General features: G+C 49.0%; 1 protein-coding gene across 2 annotated transcripts in view; it reads left to right on the top strand.

Annotated features, from left to right (window-relative positions):
- The first annotated feature begins 4,742 nt into the window (after positions 1-4,742).
- Positions 4,743-18,373, top strand: part of LOC146196001 (poly(A) RNA polymerase gld-2 homolog A-like) — a 50,778-nt gene continuing 37,147 nt past the window's right edge. The window contains exons 1-2 of one of the 2 annotated variants that reach the window (XM_084598000.1): positions 4,743-5,005; positions 8,656-8,750. In XM_084598000.1, coding sequence (XP_084454126.1) covers positions 8,744-8,750 — 7 coding nt within the window. In that variant the 5' untranslated portion in view covers positions 4,743-5,005; positions 8,656-8,743. The remainder of the gene's footprint in view (positions 5,006-8,655; positions 8,751-18,373) is intronic. The other variant, XM_084598001.1, reaches the window with a different exon arrangement.

Raw genomic sequence — 18,373 nt, 5'->3', positions numbered from 1 at the left:
CCCTTACAACGCGGTTCAGGTGCCCACAGAAACAAGTGTGACAGATACTGCACCTTTCCTTTCCTGTCAACCAAATTATTATGGTGCTGTGGCTGTGGGACGAAGGAAAAGAAAATGATTGATTTGCCTTGTGGGGTTTAACGTCCCAAAGCGACTCAGGCTATGAGAGATGCTGTACTGGAAGACTCCGGAAATTCCGATCTCCTGGGGTTCTTTATCGTGGCCTGACATCGCACAGCACACGGACGCCTTGCTTTTTGCCTCCACCGGAAAGCTGCCGCCGAGGCCGGATTCGATCCCGCACCCTTGGGAACAGTAATCGAGCGCCGTAACCACTGCGCCACCCCTGCGGGTGGAAAAGAAAATGCACCGGCCAGCTACTGGCTCTGTAGCTGAGCCACCTCCGCTGTTGTGGCTGTAGCAAGAAGGAAAAGAAAATGCACGGGCCTAGCTGCTACTGGCTCTGTGGCTAAGCCACCTCCGCTGATTTATTTATAGGAAGGGAAAGACGCGGTAACTGTCTCACTTGATTTCTGTGGACACCGTAACCGCGCCGTAAGGGAAGGGAGGAAGATGGGAGTGAAAATGGAAAGAGAGAAAGAGGAGCCGTAGTGGAGGGCTACGGAGTAATTTCGACCACCTGGGGATCTTTAACGTGCGCTGACATCGCACAGCACACGACGCCTCTTCGTTTCGCCTCCATCGAAACGCAGCCGCCGAGGTCGGGTTCGAACCCGGGTACTCCGGCACAGTAGTCGGGCGTCTTACCACTGCACCACCCCGGCGGGGCCCACCTCCGCTGCCTCGTACAGACAGACCACCGCTTCGGTGGCAGACGACGGCTGTTGTTGCGGCGCGCGTCTTTTTCTCCCTCTTCCTTTTCTTTCGTCTCCACCTCCGCTGCCTCGTGCAGACAGAAGAGAAAATAGAGACGAAAGAAAAGGAAGATGGAGAGAAAGACGCGCGCCGCAACAACAGCCGTCGTCTACCCGAAGCGGTGGCGGGTGCAATGACGGCCTACAACAGATAAAAATTCGGTGACTGACTAGCCCCCGCCGCAAGTGGCGTTGACCTACCGCCCCTGCCTCGCAGGGCCAGAAACAGCCACCCTTCACCACCTCCCCCACTCCTGGTTGTGTTCGTCAAGGGGCGCGCGATGTACCGTCACGACTGGTCATAACGCCACCAGGCGATTCATGGTGACCCTTAGGCGTCCCTGCGGCGCCTTTCATTTGGCGCTTCCTCGAAGGCCGCACCACACAGCAAACAGAAGCAGACCCAGATGCATAGGAGGCGTTAGTATAGCCCGCGGCATCAGCGGAGATTCAAATTGATTTACAGGGAAGAAAAGGCGCAGTATCTGTCACAATTCTTTGCGGACACCTGTACCGCGCCGTAAAGGAAGGAAGGAAGATGGGGGTGAAAGCATTGATGGAGATAGAGGTGCCGTAGTGGAGGACTGCGATCCATCGCCTTGTAATGGCTTTCACCTCATCGCACTTTAGTCGTCCAAAGAGCCCTCTAAAATTTCTTTTTTCTTTCTCCAGGAATTAACCCTAAAATGCGCGGTACGTTTCCGTAGCTCGCACGCCTCGCGGGAAGAGGTGGACATAATTTTTAGCGGCAATTTTATTTAGTATCAAACCTTACCGGCTGCTCTAGGGCGTGTTTGCTTTGCTTCTTGTTTTTTTTTTCTTTCCTCAATCCCAGCACAATACCAGTAATTTCCTGTTTAATTCACATAGAAGAACTCGACACTGGTCCTTACTTTTTTTTGTGTGTGTTATATCCAAAGCATTCAGACTAAACTCGCGAAGCGCGCGTACTGCGGAAGAACCGTTTAGTGTTCCGCGCTATGAAAACCAGGACAAATTTGCCACTCGCTCATCCCCTCTTCCTTTGTGCGCTATTATTACCCGTTTAAGAATGAATCACCAATATGCCCAAACCTATTCTCTGCCTAATGGGGTTTGATACTGCATTCACGAAAAATATGGCGGAAAACATGCCCACATAACGAGCTCACTGTCTACGCGACTATCCGTCACAGTCGAAAAAGCAGTGGAAGCAAGCTACGCACCAACTATCGCAAGCCGCTGTGAACATACTATCACTGTGCAGCACTGGCAGAGTCCTAGCCGCGCTTTCCTTCATTAAAAACGAAGTTTTCGTTACCAGAACTGATGCCTCAGCTAAGTGCATAAAGCTTGCTGTAACTAGTTTAAAGCATTTATTTATATCTTGCTTCATATTGCAAGTAGTATGTTGCTGAGGCGTACACCGAGCGTCGTCACATGTATTACCACATTGTTGCGATGTGGCAGGCCAGTAAGACTATGACGGACAGCGATGGGATCATTTCACTAATGTCCGAAGTCCTAGCGTGACGGCTAGTCTAATGATGCTTCTTCTTCCTCGTCCGCAGCACTAACCGGGTCTACCGAACGATTGTTCCAGTCGCGGACACGAATGAATAGCGTAGTGTATCAAATGTATGGCATGACGATGGGCTTGACTGTATGGATTAAAGAAGCGAACCGTTTGGTGCCCAGCTTTCGCCGGTTCAAGCCAGAGTAAAGGTCGGAGTCAGAATTAACAAGCGAAACAATTTAAACTTTATACAGCAATATACAGAGGAATTCACACTAATAACAATACACAGCTAGACAAGAGTTTCACAAAAAGGTAATGCAAAGCATGAAACTAAAGAGGCATTCGATAAACACAGAGGCTTTGCAACACTGAACATTACTCGAGAGAGAGTGAGAACAAATAAACATCAAATTGTTCACCGGGCACTGTCGCAGACCGACGTCTGGAGAGTTACAATCTTGCCATCCTGTAGACGAGCGCCACTCCCTCGGTGATGAGTGGGCTTGCCGAGCAGCGGGTTGGCACGGGAGCCGAGCAGTATGATCAGCACTGGTTCTAACACTGGCTGGCTCGCTACGGCGGCGCCGACATCGAGGCACCCTATGGCTGGCCCACCGTGGGCTGGCCCAAGCAACGTGGCCTCAATTGACTGGGCACGCTGTACCCGCTGGGCTGGCGCAGTGGTTATGGCGCTCGACTACTGTTCCCAAGGACGCGAGATCGAATCCCGGCCTCGGCGGCCGCTTTTCGATGGACGCGCAAAGCAGGGCGCCCGTGTGCTGTGCGATGTCAGTGCACGTTAAAGAACCCCAGGTGGTCGAAATTTCTAGAGTCCTCCACTACGGCGTCTGTCCTAGCCTGAGTTGCTTTGGGACGTTAAACCCCACTAACCAACCAACCAACCAACCTCCCACAGAAATCCGGCACCTTCTCAGCCGGGTGAGCTATCGCGATGAGCGCAAGGCTACGCGCTCTCCTCGCGTGGAAAATGAGACGTTTCTCCAGTGCTCTGTAGCGTTCTGCGCAGACACCGCGCGCGCGCCGCGCTTACTTGAAAATGTGATCCGATTTCGTGACACCCAGCCAGATTGAATGAAATTCCCTCTGCCATTTTACTAGGCTGCGAAAGTGGATCACCTGTCAGTAGTTTGTATGCAGTTGGCTCTTCAGCAGTTGGCTCCTCTATCCAGGCTCTACTCCATGGTCTGCCGCATTTCGCAGCTAATTGCGCAATGCCAAACACTTGTTTTTTTTTTTTTTTTTTTTTTTTTTCGAAACAAAGGCGTCAGCCGTAGTCACACCGGCGGGAGTGCAAGACGATCCCGACCACGGCGGCTGAGTTTCGATGGAGGCGAAACCCGAAGGACCTGTCTCACGCTCAAAAGGCTGTTTCAGTTTATGCTTCCGATGAAAGAAGTCCGATGGAAGAGCGCACCAAGATTTATTTTATTTTTTTTTTCGCTGCCACCGTTTAGGTCCGCCAAAAATATCTGCATGACCACAACCTTGCACATATTTAGAAACGACGGGTTCTGACAGAGTGAAAGTATGGGGAAGTATGGGGGCAAACTTGGCGCCCCCTTAGAGGATTCAGGGCAACTTAATTGGCGTCCCCTGCCCCTCTCTGCGCGCGCCTATGGCTGTTCCTTCAAAATGAAATCGCCAGACGAGTTTCGCCGTCGCCGCATCGACTGGGTGGCAGCACACGTAGACATAATTATGGGCAAAATACTATTTGCAGCAGGCGGCGAATGTGGCTTTAAACTTTCAAGCGCTTCGGAGAGAGGAGACCATTTGGAAGCATACGATACGTATACACATAGGACTTGACTGAATTCTTTCATTCACCTGCAGCAACATTCTCAGATAAGAACGTTGACGTGCAGAGACGTCCACCGGGCATTTATGGAGGATGAAGTGCGTCGTCGGACGTACCTTTCACTTCGTATAGCTCTATTTTAAAGATATGTAGCTGAAGCAGCTTGAGTTTAACAAACACACAAATGATCATGGTTCAGCAGTTTCTTATCTTCAAGGGACTTTTGTTCAGTGCGTGGCCAAGGCCGGTATATTACGGAGAGAGAGAGAGAGAGAGAGAGAGAGAGAGAGAGAGAGAGATAGAGAGAGGGAGGCCTTTATTTATACCGACATGGTCCTTGGGACAGGGGCTCGGCAGCCTTGTAGTTTTGTATTTCCCGCTTTTGCGAATTTGTTGTAGCATTCGTTTCAAAATTCAACCCTATTGATTCATAAAAAATTAAATGTAATAAATGCGTGTAATCGAAGCTGCATGTAGGTATTATACACATATATGCGTGAATTAGTTTTTAATAAGTTTACTATGATAGCTCGCCACCTTTTCACCTCTTCACGTTTTACAAGCTTTTGATGTAGCCTGCGTGTTTTATAAACGTGTGTTTTGTTATGAACGAATGGGTTAAGTGTCAGAATAATTGGCATAGTGCGAGATGTATGTTGTAATCTCTGCTATTTCAATTTGGTGTGTTTGATAGAAAATTAGCCGTCCGTAGTGCGCCGTCAGCCTTGCCGTCAGCGCGTGCACTGGCCAGAGGAAGCGAATGTTGGGACGCCGTTGAGACGGTGAGACAGTCACCCGCCCTCGCACGTGCTGGTACGTACGGAAGTCCGCGGCACCCAGCCCACGAAGCTGTATGTCCTTATAACTAGTGTGCAAGCAATACGGCGTATGTGTAGACCGTAGTGCCGTCCGCAGTTGATTTTGTGCCGCGAGCTGCGATGCGCCGGCATGGCCACGTTAGCTGCAGTGTGTCGAGCAGCGACGAGGCTGCTGGATTTTTCCGAGCTTGGAAAGCGCTGAAAAATCCAGTTTCCGAACCAGTGTTTCATGTCCTCTGTTTTGGCGCTAGACGCGTGTGCACAACAGCGCAGGACTACGCACAGCGCGAAACAAGACATGCTGATTTTCAATTACTTTTTTTATCCCTTGAAACAAGAAAATGTAACGATTTCACTAGAAACAAGTAGGTGTTGACTTGTGCGGTCTTGTTACTGCTCATAAACAACTATGCTCACTATGCTTCCACCTCTATCGGCGCTGTGATTCTGGTGGTTATTTCGCTGCTTCCATTTTAGCATCCCCGTTGCTGTGTATCGTACGCTCTTTGCTTTCACATCGTTTCCTAATTTGAGGTGTTCACAGTTTTGTATTGTCTGAAGGTTAGTGTTATTACAAAAAGGGGCTGGTGTCACCACAAGTCTTCACCATGCGAGATGGCATCGAAAAGTATAGACACCAAAGTTTAGCTTGTATGTTTGTTTGAGATGATGCTTTAAGATGTTAATATGCGTAGATAATCCCGTGGTATTACCCTGCAACGGCCAAATAACTTTTATTCTCGCTGATGTTTCCCTTTTATCATTCAAAAAATGCCTGTGACGTGTAAGGAGGATTAGCACATGTAATGCATTAAACAGTTTGCTATATCATTGCTGATACTAAAGCTTTAATTCGCTACAATGCTTTAAGCCAGCATACAGCAAACCTCTTCTCTAGAATGACCAAACTGCCTGCTCCGGGCTGCTGTGAACTGCATGCACAACAGTTAACTGTAATGCCTGGTTCAAGTCAGAATATATGTGAGCGTGCATGATCAAACTGATGGCATTGCCCATCTTTTCTCGGCTTGTTCGTTGCCTGCTTTCATTTTCGGAGAACTGTTCACACTGGCCACCAGCCCGGAGCAGGCAGTTTGGTCATTCTAGAGAAGAGGTTTGCTGTATGCTGGCTTAAAGCATTGTAGCAAATTAAAGCTTTAGTATCAGCAATGATATAGCAAACTGTTTAATGCATTACATGTGCTAATCCTCCTTACACGTCACAGGCATTTTTTGAATGATAAAAGGGAAACATCAGCGAGAATAAAAGTTATTTGGCCGTTGCAGGGTAATACCACGGGATTATCTACGCATATTAACATCTTAAAGCATCATCTCAAACAAACATACAAGCTAAACTTTGGTGTCTATACTTTTCGATGCCATCTCGCATGGTGAAGACTTGTGGTGACATCAGCCCCTTTTTGTAATAACACCCTGGCTTTTTTCTTTCACTTTTTGTGTGCTCGGGGAACCTTTGATGGGCAGAAAGAGAGAACTTTGATGGAGAGAGAACTTCTAATTTTGTTCCAGATTTCACTGCGATATGTTTACGCCAATGTTCCCCTGATCTTTTGCTATCACCTGATGCTACAGACATCTCTTTAGGTCACTTTTGAACAGCGTTGAAGCCTCAAGCACTCATGAAGAACCAGAAATTGCTGCTAGCCTTTCCTAAACACCCCCACCAATACAAGAATTTCTGTAAGGTCAATGAGGGTTATTTGAGAAACCAGCATTCTATTTATTTATTTGCATAAACAATAACATCACTTTGTAATCAAGCTTAACCCATCGCTTACACAGCTAATGCACATGATTCATACTTTATAGCACCTTGAAAACAAACTCATTTTTCCGGGATTTGCCCAGCATCGCAATATTCCAGGCACAAATGCCAGGTTCAAACTCAACAAAGCTGGCTGGGCTTCGATGGAGGCAGAACACAAATGCCTCCATGGGCTGTGTGATGCACCTTAGATTTCCACGTGGTCGAAATTATACCAGAGCCCTTCACTATTGCACTTCTTTCTCTGTGTGTTCTTTCAATTCCAACTTCCTCCCTTCGCTTAGAGTGGGGTCAGGGGTCCACCGAGAAATGTGACAGATACTGCGGCATTCCTTTACTATAAACTATTTTACAGTTTACAATTTTAGCCCTGCACAATAACTGGCCACATGTGGCAGTAATAATGACTCAGCACATTCGCATAACAATGCCATTGTGAAATGTTTAGTGCTAGAGCTCAGAAAGAGAAATAAGGGAAATAAAATAGAAGCCAGTGACATACTCCGAGCCGCTAAGTTTTGATCTTGCAGCAGTCGGTGCGGACGGTGCTTTACAATGTGCTTCAAAGCAGGCGAGAATGCCGAGTTGTCGAGCAAGGCTCTAAATGGCAGGCAATGGTACCAGTTTGGCCATGCATGTTCATACATAGTTTGTGTCGAACCAAGTGTTACCGTTAGATTTCATGTACATAACCCGCAGCAGACCGGAGCGCATAGTTCGGTTCTAAAGAAGCCTTTTGCCCTTTGTGCTTTAGCAGCTGGAATGAGAACAGTGCATCAGTGATATAATGCAAATTATTTTTCATGCCTTACATTACCTTACCCTTCACAGCCATCATTCATTTGGTTAGATTGAAGCATAATGAGAAGAAATCCATTTCTAAATTACCTAGTGGCTACAAAACCACGGGGTGAACTGTGTAGTCTGTTTTGCAAATCCATACAGAGAAGAAAACATGCAACTGAAATGGAGTGTCTATAGACCATGCTGTTGGCTTTAATAGCAGGCAGTGTTGGTGGTGTGATGTGATAGAAGGTTGTTCCAGTCGGTTGCATCTTAGGGTGCCATGACGCCTGCGTTGAGTTTGGATGCTGGCATCGAGGCACCAGCTTGTAGTTCAGAATTAAAATGAATTAAAAAAGCTAGTACTGTTCATATGGATGCGAAAAGTGGATGACTATATGGTTTGATCTATGTAGTAGGGATGCACAGTTGTATTGACCTTTTCTTGGTGAAAGACAAAAAAATTAGTTGGGGTTTAACTCTGGCTAACCCTAGTTGAATTGTGATAGCAATGGCGGAAGCTTCTTTTGCCTGCTACATTATTCCCCTATCACGCCCTATTAGTGTAAGTTGCTACATTATTGAGGATACTTAAGCTCATCCTTTAAGAGTATAACGCGAGAGCAGAAGCTACCAACCCACATACAAATGAGAAGGGTTGAATGCTGCTGAACCGAATGTGGAGCGAAAGCATTAGTTGCCGGTGACCGAGCGTTCTTCCTCTTCCCCTCCTCCTTCTTTTTCTTCTTCTTCTTCTGCTTCTTCTTTTCCTCCTTCTTGCTCTTCTTCCTCCTCCTCCTCTTCGCGGCTGTTCATGGTCAACCATGGCAACCGGCCGTGAGATACGCGGCAACTCAAAACCTAGCACAGTATTGCTATCGCAATGAAATATTTCGTGAAACATGACGAGACAGCCAACCTTCTTTCAAACGTGCAAAATCTAGCACATTCGTCTTCTTTGATTGCATGTTTAGTACCTCTAGTTTTTGTCACTTGCACACCGGAAAATGTTTCATGTAGCTGCTTAAAAACATTCAAAGTTAAATAAGAATCCTATTTTATTTGTGTCGCAGCAATGAGATGTGAAAGACACCATTGATGAGGTCGAAGCTTTACCATTTCAAGAGGAATTAATGCATATTTGAAGATAAAAGGTGTTAGATGTGTGGTAAGTGGTACTTTTGATTGTAGTGCATTCAGCTGAGGCCTCTTCAATTCGTTTTGAATGGCTTTTTTGAACATATTGTTACGGGGATGTACTTAATGTGACAGCACTGCGATGGGCTGAACTCGACGCTAAGACTTCGGTAGCCGTGCAGAATCTACTCTCTCAGCGTCGTTCTCTTTTTCAACGCTTCGTCGTGCCCGCGTTCCTCGATCGTCGTCTTTGTCAGTGAGCGCACTTTGGTCCCGCGTTTCCCGGTAACACTACCCCCCTCGGCAAAAGGCACCGTCCCGGTGCGTATTAGGCGTGCGGTGTGGAGGGGGAGTAATATGGCTTGAGGCGGGCGACATGTACAATTTCGGAAGTTGGTGTAGCAGTCGGTGACTTCGGGTGGAGCGGTGCAATCTCATAGGTCACGTCGGTCACTGGGCGTAGTACACGGTAAGGACCCGTGTAGTGGGGCAAAAGTTTCTGACACAATCCCACACGACGGCACGGAAGCCAGAGCAGCACCAGAGATCCGGGAGGATAGTGCACATCGCGGTGGTGAGCGTCGTAGCGGCGTTTTTGAGCTTCTTGAGAGACGGTGAGATTGTGACGAGCAATCTGGCGAGCAGCGTCGGCTCGGGCGATGGTATCGCGGGCATAGGTTGTGACGGGGCCAGCGGCGGGAAGCAAAGTGTCGAAGGGCAGTAAGGGGTCTCGTCCAAAGAGAAGATAGAATGGAGAGTACCCAGCAGTGTCATGACGCGAAGAGTTATATGCAAAGGTGACAAATGGCAGACTAATATCCCAGTCGCGATGACTGTCGGATACGTACATTGCGAGCATGTCGGTGAGTGTGCGGCTAATACGCTCCGTAAGGCCGTTCGTCTGAGGGTGGTACGCAGTGGTGAACTTGTGCCGAACGGAGCAAGAACGAAGTATTTCTTCAACAACTCGGGAAAGGAAACAGCGGCTACGGTCGGTAAGTAGTTGACGGGGAGCACCATGATGTAGTATGACGTCGTACAAAAGGAAGTCAGCAACGTCTGTGGCGCAGCTGGTTGGAATGGCGCGAGTGATCACGTACCGCGTGGCATAATCGGTGGCCACAGCGATCCATTTGTTTCCTGACAAGGACTCGGGGAAGGGCCCTAGGAGGTCAAGGCCAACACGAGAAAATGGCTCAGTCGGGATAGCAATCGGCTGCAAGTGTCCAGGTGGCAGCACAGGGGGTTTCTTCCGGTGTTGACAGAGGTCGCAAGCGGCTACATAACGTTGGACAGAGCGGTAGAGTCCAGGCCAGAAGAAACGCCGGCGCACGCGGTCGTATGTGCGTGAGAGGCCAAGATGACCAGCTGTAGGGGCGTCGTGCATTTGTTCTAGAACGGCAGAGCGTAGGTGTTGGGGAACGACGAGCAAGTGCTCAGCGCCATCAGGTCGCATGTTGCGGCGGTATAGCGTATTCCCATGAAGGAAGAATAGGGCGAGGGAAGAGTCACGGCTGTGTGTGCGGAGGCGGTCGATAAGAGAACTGAGGGTTGGGTCCAAGCGCTGTTCGTCGGCTATGTGAGAAAAGTCCGATATAGAGAACACACAGGGGTCCGACTCGTGGTCAGTAGAGGAAGGGGGATCGATGGGATAACGGGACAGACAGTCTGCATCCTGGTGGAGCCGACCTGATTTGTATACAACGGCAAAGGTATACTCCTGCAAGCGCAGTGCCCAGCGGCCGAGGCGGCCAGCAGGATCCTTGAGGGAAGAGAGCCAACATAGGGCGTGGTGATCGGTAATTACAGTGAATGGTCGGCCAAACAAGTAGGGTCTGAATTTTCCAACGGCCCAGACGAGAGCCAGGCACTCCCGTTCCGTAATAGAGTAGTTCTGTTCCGCTGATGACAGGAGACGACTGGCGTAGGCAATCACGCAGTGTTGGCCGCGTTGTCGCTGTGCAAGAATGGCACCAATCCCGTGGCCACTGGCGTCGGTGCGAAGTTCCGTCGGGGCAGACGGGTTGAAATGGGCCAACACAGGAGGATTGGTGAGAACAGCGATGAGGGTGGAGAATGCGTTAGCCTGCTCTGGTCCCCATGAGAAAGGAACGCCTTTCTTCAGGAGATTGGTGAGAGGACGAGCAACAGCGGCAAAGTTTGGGACGAACCGGCGAAAATAAGAGCACAGTCCTATAAAGCTGCGGACATCACGGGGTGAACGGGGAGATGGAAAAGCACTGACAGCACGAACTTTGTCAGGATCGGGTTGCACGCCGGTGGAATTCACCAAATGGCCAAGCACTTTAAGTTCGCGGCGACCAAAACTGCACTTCTTTGAGTTCAGTTGAAGTCCGGCACGGCGAAAAAGTGCGAAGATGGAAGAAAGGCGACGAAGATGGCTTTCGAACGAGGGCGAGAAGACAATCACGTCATCCAAGTAACATAGACAAGTCGTCCATTTGAAGCCGCGGAGTAAGGAGTCCATCATTCGTTCAAACGTAGCAGGGGCGTTGCAAAGTCCAAAAGGCATAACCTTAAATTGGTAAAGACCATCGGGTGTGACAAAAGCTGTCTTCTCGCGGTCTTGTTCGTCAACAGAAATCTGCCAGTAGCCGCTACGAAGGTCGATAGAGGAAAAGTAGCGGGCTCCATGTAAACAGTCCAAGGCATCGTCTATTCGCGGCAGTGGGTAAACATCTTTCCTTGTAATCTTGTTCAGATGTCGATAGTCGACGCAAAAGCGCCAACTGTTGTCTTTTTTTCTAACGAGCACGACAGGAGAAGCCCAGGGGCTGTTCGAAGGTTCGATGATATCGTTGGCCAACATCTTGTCGACCTCCTGCTGGATGACTTGGCGCTCAGAAATGGACACACGATAAGGCCTCCGATGTACAGGTTTTGCATCGCCGGTGTCAATGCGGTGAGTCACAACTGATGTTTGGCCCAGAGAACCGGCAGCAAAGTCAAAAATGTCGGAGAAGGATAACAAAAGGTTGTGCAGGTCCTGAGCGTGTTCGGGGCTGAGGTCAGAGGCAATCATTGCGGAAATAGGGTCAGTAATTGTGGTGGGGAGTACGGATGTTGGAAGGACGCTTGAATGTGGGCCAGAGTTGAGTGCACAAATGGTGCAGTCTGTGAGAGGAGACAAGGTAGCAAGGGATATTCCTTCGGGGAGAACTTGGGGTGACAGACTGAAGTTCAGGATAGGAAGGTAGGTGTTGTTCTGTGTAACGCGTACGATGAGATGAGGAAGAACGACGTTACGGTCAAGAAAGACCTCTGTGATAGGGCAGGCAACATAGTCACCGTCAGGCACAGGCGGGAAAGGTGACAGAGGTAGGTAAACAGCAGAGTCAGGGGGCAGGCGAGCGAACTCGGTGGAGCGAAGGCGGGGTGTAGATGGAGGATATTCTGAGCAGACAGGTAGGTCCAAACGAAGAAGGCCACTGGAACAGTCGATAAGGGCAGAGTGGGCCGTTAAAAAGTCAAGGCCGAGGATCACATTGTGAGGGCACTGGTTGAGGACGGTGAACAAAACAGGGATGTGATGACCGGCAAGGGTGACTCGGGCAGTGCACAGCCCAGTGACGGCAGCAGTACTGCCATCGGCAACACGAACGGTGGGCGAAGCGGCGGGGGTCTGTACTTTCTTGAGGCGGCGGCAAAATGATGAGCTCATGATCGAGACTTGGGCACCAGTGTCAATGAGGGCAGAGACGGGAACACCATCCACGAGCAGGGAGAGGAGGTTACAGGGCGAAGAAATGGGCAGAGGATTTCCAGGTCGGGGTACCAATGCAGCGTCACCTCCGGGAGCTGCATCGGCTAGTTTCCCGTGAAGCGGCCGGCAGAGGACGGCGAGGAACTGCGGCTAGGAAGAGGTGAACGGGAACGGCGGGCTGGCGGCGAAGGAGAGCGACTGGACACAGGAGGAGGCGGAGTGGTATCGGTGCGGGGCGGCTCATTACGAGGCGTGAAACGGCGGTGACCGTAATCGGAGTAGCGGTCAACGTAAGGGAAACGTCGAGGTGGTGATGTCCAGCGGCTGCGGCAGTGGCGAGAGATGTGGCCAACACGTGAGCACGTGAAACAGATCGGCCTGTCGTCAGGGGTGCGCCACTCCTCAGGATTGCGGTATCGGTAGCGTGGCGTGTAGGTGTTGCAGGGTGCAGCGTGGGCGACCATGGGAGGGATGGGGCTCGAACTGTGGTGTTCCACGTTGTGGCTACAGGGGACGCCCAAGTTAGCAACCTCTTGACGAACGACGGCTTGAATGAGAGATATCGTCGCTAGGTTACTGTCCGAGGAGGGCGGGTTGGGTGCAGCAGGAGCGAGCGCTTCCAGTTCACGACGCACGATGCGGGTCACATTGTCAGTGTTGGAAGGCTGCCTTAGGGTCGGCAGATCCTCGCACGTGGAGCTAGGGGCAGTGTTGGGGAGCCGATTGAAACGATGTGCAATGCGTTTGTGTTTGGCCTGCTCGAAATGTCGACAAACTTGCAGAACGGAGTCAACCGTAGAGCAGTCTCGACAGAGTAGAAGATTGAAGGCATCGTCGGCTATGCCTTTGAGGATGTGCCCCACCTTATCAGGTTCTGTCATGTCTTTGTCGACTTTTCTGCAGAGGGCCAAACGTCTTGTATATACGTAATATAAGGCTCGGTAGATGTCTGGGCACGTGTGGCGAGGTCCCTCTTGGCGGCGAGTTGACGGCCAACCGGTTTTCCGAACAGGTCACGGAGTTTTTGTTTGCAAACATCCCAAGAGGGTATATCTGCTTCGTGTGTTTCGAACCACACGCGTGCCGTGCCAGTAAGGTAGAAGATGACATTGGCCAGCATCAGCGTGGCGTCCCACCTGTTGTGCTGGCTAACACGCTCATAAAGCGAAAGCCAGTCCTCGACGTCGACCTCATCTGTACCGCAGAATGTGCCAGGGTCACGGGGGTGGGCTACGACGACAGTTGGAGTTGCGGAGGTTGATGGAGCCGCGTCGGTTGTCATCGTGACGGTTCCGAGGTGACGGCCGCTGCGGAGATCCAGTGTCAGATTGTGTCGAACCCGCGACCTCCACCAAGATGTTACGGGGATGTACTTAATGTGACAGCACTGCGATGGGCTGAACTCGACGCTAAGACTTCGGTAGCCGTGCAGAATCTACTCTCTCAGCGTCGTTCTCTTTTTCAACGCTTCGTCGTGCCCGCGTTCCTCGATCGTCGTCTTTGTCAGTGAGCGCACTTTGGTCCCGCGTTTCCCGGTAACAATATTATTCAGGATAGACCCAGTTCTGTGGTTGTTTTTGATTAAAGACACCTTTGTGGGCATGGCTTGGTATTCAGCAAAGGGGATGCTGTGGTTGTGGTCTAGTTTTTAAACTGTAGCTCCATAGTAGGACATGTTACGTCTCCGGACTTGGGGACTTTAGTGCCTGCTTAACCCTATTAAATGCTAGGCCAGTTTTCAGGTTGCTAAAAGCACAACGTCGACCTTGTATGGTCATCGTAAACATGTAGTAAATATAGCTAGCATTGTCTAAATGCTGATCTTCGATTCATGCCACTAGGCTACGAGAATACCTTGCTCAAGTGATTGTCTGAGATCTAGGCTAGTCAAGTGGAAGTAGTATGACTAGTGAGCTAGCCTCATGATGATTCCATCGGGGTTTGCAGGAGCTATACACCACAATGCAAAATATCATCATGTGCATGTCCATCTTTTGCACATGCATGAAATGTGAAGGTTAAGCATAGTTTTCTGCCCAGAAACACCATGGCCTTTGGTCAGTCGACTTTGAGGTGTAAGCCTGGCATTGGCTTCTTTTCTGTAGTTTGCAAAGCATCTGCCTTGTTTTGTTTGCTTAGCTTTGTAGAATCATGTTGCTCTGCTTTTGAAGATAGCTAGAACTTATTTGTTAGGATTGCAGTTTCTTTTTATTGCAGTGTAAGGCCTAGTGCCCACACCTGATCCTACAGTGGTTATAAACACTCGATAAAAAGCTACTGCCTCTCCCATAATCAGGAGTAGGTGTAAGCGTAAAATAATCACGTGCATAGCGCATTGGTTGCACATGGTGCTCGCCACAGTCTTGAAATAGGTCTAGTGCACAGCATGCCACAAGCTTTTCTTCTTCCAACAGGGCAGCGTGCTGAGTCATTTTCACAGGTTTCGCTTGTTGCAGTGAATGGTCACCTACAGTTGTGCGCCCTTAGGTCAATAGTTGCTGTCCATGACAGCCTTGTCATTTTCGGGAGGGGCCACATAATCATATCACTGTTGGTAAGGGTGAGGAGTCTTTTGCCATGCCGTGTAACTCGCAAAGTGCTTTCAGCAAGATGCTTCCTACCTCTCCTTTCATCAAGCTCTATTGCTCGGCTCAAGCAGTTCTGACCATGACGGCAGTGAAATGTAGAACGATGCAGTTGCGTGCACAGCCACAAAAAGATGCCCTGCTGGGGGGGCGCAGTAGTTAGGGCGCTTGACTACTGTGCTCAAGGAGGTGGGATCTAATCTCTGCCTCGGCGACCGCTTTTCAGTGGAGCCCGTGTGCTGTGCAATGTCAGTGCAGGTTAAAGAACCTCAGATGGTCGAAATTTCTGGAGTCCTCCACTACGGTGTCTCCCATCGCCTCAGTCGCGTTGGGATGCTAAACCCTATAAACCTAACAAATCAAACAAAACCAAATAGATGCTGCCTGATATGAATATAGGAGAAGCGATGCATTCGAGGGCTCCCCAAATGTCTATACAAACCGCTGCTAAAGAGACAAATGCCATGAGCTGATGGCACAACACACCAAGACTCGATTCCAAATGCCCAAACACTCTCCAAGCTGCTGCCACCTCGACTGGTGACATTGAATGGCGTCATATGGGCAAGTGTGTGGCACTGTGGTGCCATCTTTGGGGAGGGCACGGAAGCTTCAGAGCAAGAACTTGTCTCATGAAATCTGATTTGGTGCCTGTGTTAAAAAAAATCAATGCCTGGATGAATGTGAATCCTTGTTTGGATGTTGGCTCGCTTGTTTTTTTTTTTCGACACCTCCTCAAGGCAGCCATTAATGGGAGCGAAAAGCATTTCACGTTTAACAACCATGTTTTATGCATTCCAGCACTAGAAACAAAATGTGTGCCTGGGTGTCAAATGATTTAGCACAGCAGTCAAATGTGATGCAGGAAGGTATTTTGCACTGAACAGTACAGTTTTAGTCATGGTGTTTCCTTTGAGTACTACTTCCTTGTTTTTTTATACCTCTGTGCTGTTCTGCATGGGCATGAGTACAGAAATACTAATGTGTCCTATCACATTAAAGGGCTTGTGTCATTCTACTTGTCAATGCACAGGTGATGCACCTTTTCAGTTGCAACCACTTTTTGTTGGAAGTCGTCTTAAATTCTCTTTAGTTAGCATGAACACTTAAAGAAAAAAAGTGGTGCATTTTACAACAGTTTGCTTAAAGGAGCCAGTATGGGAAAATGTGCTGTGACAGGGTTGGGCTTTGTGCTTGTCTTTGACAACCCTGTGATAAGCCAAAGACGATCACCGCACTAAGCAGTGCGCCTGCTATAGAATTAGTGTTGTCAGTAAGGTCTGTTTGGTTGTGGCAGTGTTAAAAGGACAGAACACTGCACTTTAACCAGCCAAATTTTTTTTTGACATAATGAAAAGCTTCCAGTGTCGAGTTATCAATTTCATAGCGGTTTGATCAAACACTGTAGAAAAACATTACCGAGAATTTTTCGATCATGCATGGGCCTGTTTTTATGGTATTCGATGCTGGAAATCATGAGTAGTGAGCGCAATGGCGATTGCGTGTCAACAAAATTGACATACTGAAACTGAATATAAATCTCCCTTGCAGACAGTAATGAGACATTTTTAGTACAGAGTAGCATCAATTTTAGTTCTTACACCCAACGCTGTAACGGCGGAGGAACTTGCATCTCGTCAACAGAAGTTTAGGTTGTCCAGAACCACTGCTTCATCCAAGGAATTGAAAACACGTCATCTTATGACAAACGTTAAAAGCATATCACAGGTGATGCTAAGTGAGGTGGTTTATGCTGACGGGCGCACTGGAGAGAGTGCAAAATATAGTAAAGCAAGTCGAGCACTCTTCAAAAAATAGAGAAAATTAAGCGGGAAACGCATGTGAGCGAAAAAGTGAGCAAAGCGACAAGGCGGCGCGGCGTAAGCGATCATGGTTCGCTCAGTCGCCTACTGAGGAAGACGCGTGCACGCGACAGCGCGAACCGAGCGAAACGGCGACAACGTTTGTGTAGGTTGTGTGGCTGGCATTTGGCTGGCATAGTGGCTTAGTACACCGCAAAACTATTGCCAAATCCAACAACAGTCATAACGATTGCAAGAATTAGTTATTTTGCGACAACATGGCAAAGTAAAATGTATTTACAGCAAACCGTATCGAATGTGTGTGAACTTGCACTGTAAATGGCGCGAATAGTCACGTGACCCCTTGTTTCTATTGTTTCGGTTGCGATTAGACGTTCTTTGAATCTTTAGCTATCCACCATTGTTCGCACAAAGCGAAATGTTTACGCGGTAATGCACAATCACAATGCAACACAGCAAAATAAAGAAAGCATGCGAAATGAGCGGCAGTGACGTACGGTTACTTCCGGGCAAACGAGCGAAATTTTCTATTTCGGCAGATCCGAGCGACGAGCCAAGCGACACATGCATTTCTGTTTGCACGACGCGTGCCGCCGTCGCGTTCGCGCGTGAGTTTTCGCGTGCATGCGATTCAGCCTTTATGCTTGAAGGAAACGAGTGGCATTCTCTTGAGATGTGATCAAGTAGGTTACTACAGTGTTAATTACAGCGTTTTGCCGCGGGAGGCCACTGCAGTCATATTTATGCAATTTACAGTGTGAAATTAGTTATGAATCCTCGTTTCTGAGCTATTGTACTGTTTAGTCTGTATTATACGAGGCAAGATGTTTTCATTTCCACCATAACTTCATTACATACTCTGGTCAGTGTTCTGTCCCTTTAATGTAAATGCAGGCCGAGAGGGCCTCGCCTAAACTTTAATTTGCATGAGCGTGCAGCATTTATGAACTCATATCGTGATGAATATTTGGCTGCGCTTAACCTCAGGTACTGGTGTTGTCCTTTGTTCAAAGCAGCACGTGTGCTTTGATGGGTCAAAGATAAACTGGGGAGTCTTCGTAGCACCAACGGTCATAATGTTTAGCAGGTACACATGCTATAATGCCCTGTGTGTTATGGGGTCACAACTTCGCACAGCCAGCGAGGTAGGCGAGCTCCCATATCAACTGCACGCAGGCGTTACTCGTACGCGACACGTGCCCCCTACCCATGGTGCAGAGTCGCAGCCACAGCAGGTCCGAACAAATAGGCAACAACTGGGCATGCTAGGTAACAATTTATTTACCCTAACGTAAGGCAACAACACACGCTGCAGAAGAATGTTCTATTTGATAACATAAGAGTTCGGGTGGCTCACTGAGTCGTCGGAGTAGTTGGCCGGCAGGGAAGGTTAGGGTCATACGTCGAGGGTCTCCCGGTGCAGGCGAAGCAAGAGAGTTTCCCCTTGCGGGCACTGTGGTTTTATCCCTCTCGGTACTGCGTACCGAGAAGTAATCGTTTGCTTCTTGGGACCAGGCAGGGA

Source organism: Amblyomma maculatum, chromosome 3 (assembly GCF_055883805.1).
Source record: "Amblyomma maculatum isolate TAMU_Amacu chromosome 3, ASM5588380v1, whole genome shotgun sequence".
In the NCBI taxonomy this organism is placed as follows: Eukaryota; Metazoa; Arthropoda; class Arachnida; order Ixodida; family Ixodidae; genus Amblyomma; species Amblyomma maculatum.
The sequence above is the reverse complement of the archived record's forward strand: the minus strand, read 5'-3'. Positions and strand labels throughout refer to the sequence as shown.